At 55.9% G+C, this 3,412-nt stretch overlaps 1 protein-coding gene across 1 annotated transcript in view; it reads left to right on the forward strand.

Annotated features, from left to right (window-relative positions):
- Positions 1 to 589, forward strand: part of REXO1 (REX1, RNA exonuclease 1 homolog (S. cerevisiae)) — a 30,153-nt gene extending 29,564 nt beyond the window's left edge. Inside the window, exon 16 of the mRNA XM_009078017.1 lies at positions 428 to 589. Within this exon, the coding sequence (XP_009076265.1) occupies positions 428 to 516 (89 nt within the window). The 3' untranslated portion in view covers positions 517 to 589. The remainder of the gene's footprint in view (positions 1 to 427) is intronic.
- Positions 590 to 3,412: the final 2,823 nt, after the last annotated feature.

Here is a 3,412-nt window from a genome sequence, read left to right on the forward strand (position 1 = left end):
GCAGAAAGGGAGGCCCTGGCACAGCTCCCCAGGGTGGTGGTGGTCACCATCCCTGGAGGTGCTCAAAGAAAAGCAGATGTAGTGCTCGGTGATACGGTTCCATGGCCGTGGTGGTATTTGGTTGAAGATTGGACTTGATGATCTTGGAGGACTTTTCCAAGCTTAATGATTCTGTGATTCCATGTGCAGCAAAGAGGTCACTGCCTTCCTTGTCCCTGGCACAGCTCCCCAGGGTGGTGGTGGTCACCATCCCTGGAGGTGCTCAAAGAAAAGCAGATGTAGTGCTCGGTGATACGGTTCCATGGCCGTGGTGGTATTTGGTTGAAGATTGGACTTGATGATCTTGGAGGACTTTTCCAAGCTTAATGATTCTGTGATTCCATGTGCAGCAAAGAGGTCACTGCCTTCCTTGTCCTTCTGTCCCCAGTGGAAGGACACGACTCCAGCGAGGATGCCAGAGCTTGCATGGAGCTGATGGTCTGGAAGATCAAAGAAGACGCTAAAGTGAAACGATGACTTGCGCTTCCTCTCTCCTGTTCCTCTTGCACCTCTGTGAAGCAGTGCAATAAATTCTCAGAGTACCACTGTCCACCCATGCTCAGCAGCATGTTCCCAGCTCTCCCAGGTTCCCATGGGACTCATGGACTGCTGTGGGCACAGCGCCACCGCCCCAGCTCACACTGCAGGTCCTGTGTCCAGGCAGTGGCTCTTGGATCCTCATCACTCCACCCGAGGGATTCTCTGTGGTCCAGTGACTGCCTTGTGGGCCTGGCAAGGTGGTTTGAGTAGCACAACCAGAGTGAACTGCCTGGTTCCTAGGAGGAGCTTGGAGAGGTAGGTTGGATGTGTGCAGAAGGATCATTCTGGTTCAGTTAAAGTTAGATCTTTTACTTTGTTTCTTCAAATGTGACTTAAATTGCCTCTATGCTCCAAAGCTGGTAGATTGCCACCTTGTTTGGAGGTGGAGGAGATGGAAGGAGGTTGGGCAGGAAGCTGTGAGTGAGTGGATTGTGTAGCTGGTGTGTGAGTGGGAAGCAAGGGGTTGTGAGAGACAAGATCAGGCATCTGGGAGGAGATCCTGGTGCAATCCCACGGCGGAGCTGCCACAAAGGGAGGCTGCCTCTGAGCAGCAGGTGGGAGAGGAATGACGTGGGATCGGGGAATTGCCACCTGCTATGACCCAGGTAATCTCGGTGAGGGCTGGCTGACACCTGATTCTGCAGTCACTGCAAAGGGGAAAACCATGAGTGTCACACCTTGCCCAGACCTCAGGGAGCCATTTGGTGAGGCAGGGACAAACAGTGCTCCCAGAGCCAAACCTGCAGCCTGCTGGGGCAGAAAGCAGCCACCCTGTCACTGCAGGGCAGGACAAGCTGTCCTTCCCCCACTCTGAGCTTCCAGCAGGTCCCCAGTGAGCTTGTGTGTAGGGATCAAGGTCTTCTGGGGACTGAGGTGCAAACAAGATTGCACCCGAGGGTGGCTCCAGCAGGACTCCCCTCCAGCCTGTCCCTGATGCAGGGACTTGGTGCAAGCAAAAGCAATAGTCAAAAATTCTTGTTGAAAACTAGTTTATGTGTTGGGTGTTTTAAGAAGAGCAAAGGACATAGTTGTCTGTTTGGCCCCTGGACGGATGCAACTGCTAAGAGTGTGACTGTCACACTGGTGTGACTGGGACGGGAGCTGGTGGTCTCTCTACCCAGACTGGGACTGGTCCCTCCACCCAGACTCTGCTGCTGTTGGAGGACAGCAGAGCTGGGTGAAACAGTCCCATTGATGGGGTCTCAGTAGAGGTCAGACAGCAGCTTCACCCTGTTACCAGAGCAGTGATCCCCTTGTGCCCCACAGCGGGACGGGCGCTGTGTCCTGGGCTGACTGTGTGGCTCCAGGGGCAGTGGGGCTTTGGTTCCTGTTGGAGCTGGCCCTGCTTGCTTCTTTGTACCCCAGCTGGTGCTGGGCTCAGGGTCTGGGGATGTGCTGTGTGACCCTACGTGTCCTGCTGACCTGTCCCACCCTGTGCTCAGCGTGGCTGTGGGGAGGAACACAGCATGGGCCTTGTGCCATGGGCAGGGAGGTCCAGAAGGTGCAGGTCTAGCAGGATCTCCCCATTCCACTGCTGTCCTCAGAAGCAAGGAGGTGGCTTCTCTGCCATGCTCTCCTGGAGCCACCAGGAGAAGTAGGAGCTCTAAAGGCTTTAGTTACTGCTGAGCCCATCTGTGTTCCCTCTGGCAGGAGGGCACAGATCTCCAGCCTGTTCTTGCCCTAGGTGTTGGGACTGCAGCTCCCCACCATGCCCCCAGTGCTCCACATCCAGCTCTGCAGTCACCTCCATCCCTGCCCAGGGCGTTCACCTGAAACAGCCCTGGGACACTTTGGCTTGTCCTCCACTCCCATCACCTGCTAGGAATGGTGCTGCTCCTGCCCAGGCCATAGGAGACAGAGTTCAGAGCTTCCTTCAGGGGGGAAAGGTTTGTTCCTGCGTTTGCCTCTTTCCCATGGTTATCCCTTGTTTATCTTCACCCCTGGCTGCAACCATGGAATGTACCTGGAGCAGCCACGTCAGCTTTCAGGTCTTGCCTTGAGGTTTCCCTGTTCTTTGACAGGCAGCCCCTGCTCCCAGCCCTCCCACAGCAGCTAGAAAAGCTGGAACATTCTAGCATGGGCCCGGTGTCCTGGTGACAGCTTGTCCTTGGGGAGCTGGTTGCTTAGCTTGATGCCAACACCTGGGCTCAGGGTTCAGGGTATGTTCCTCCAGGCAGGCCACAGGACCTCCATCAGTTCCCCTTTCTGCCCTCACGGTCCAGCTGTGACCCCTGAAGTAAGGGGTTTGGAGTGGGGGGTGCAGGATGTCTGTGGGGATGCAGAACCAGGTCCACCCATGCTGTTGGTGTGGTCAGGGCCAGTCCTGGCCCTGGGCTGCCATCGCCTCCCCAGGGAGCCCCAACACTAAACCAGAGGTTTGTGGTGGGCAAGAGCTATTTGGGTTGTACAGAACTGTTGTAACCTGTTACTTTTTGTAATTGTTTTTAATAAAAGGGTGTTGACTAGATGGATGTTCTGAGTCTGGGACTGTTGTGCCTGTGGCTGGGAAGGGGGAAGGGTGCTGGAGCCATCCTGGCGTGTGTTCAACACATCCAAGTGCAGCTGGGTCAGGGCAGTCCCAGCCGTGAGCACAGACTGGGAGATAAACTCATGGAGAGCAGCCCTGGAAAGGACTTGGGGGTGTTGGTGTATGAGAAGCTTGAGGTGACCTCAGCCATGTGCAGAAACCAGCTGTGTGCTGGGCTTATCCCACAGTGTGGGCAGCAGTGAGGGGATTCTGCCCCACTCAGGTGAGACTCACCTGCAGTGCTGCCTCAGCTCTGGAGCACCAGCAGCAGGAGGATGTGGAGCTGCTGGAGCGAGGCCACAGGGA

The sequence above is a fragment of the Acanthisitta chloris genome, unplaced genomic scaffold (assembly GCF_000695815.1).
Source record: "Acanthisitta chloris isolate BGI_N310 unplaced genomic scaffold, ASM69581v1 scaffold18597, whole genome shotgun sequence".
Lineage (NCBI taxonomy): Eukaryota > Metazoa > Chordata > Aves > Passeriformes > Acanthisittidae > Acanthisitta > Acanthisitta chloris.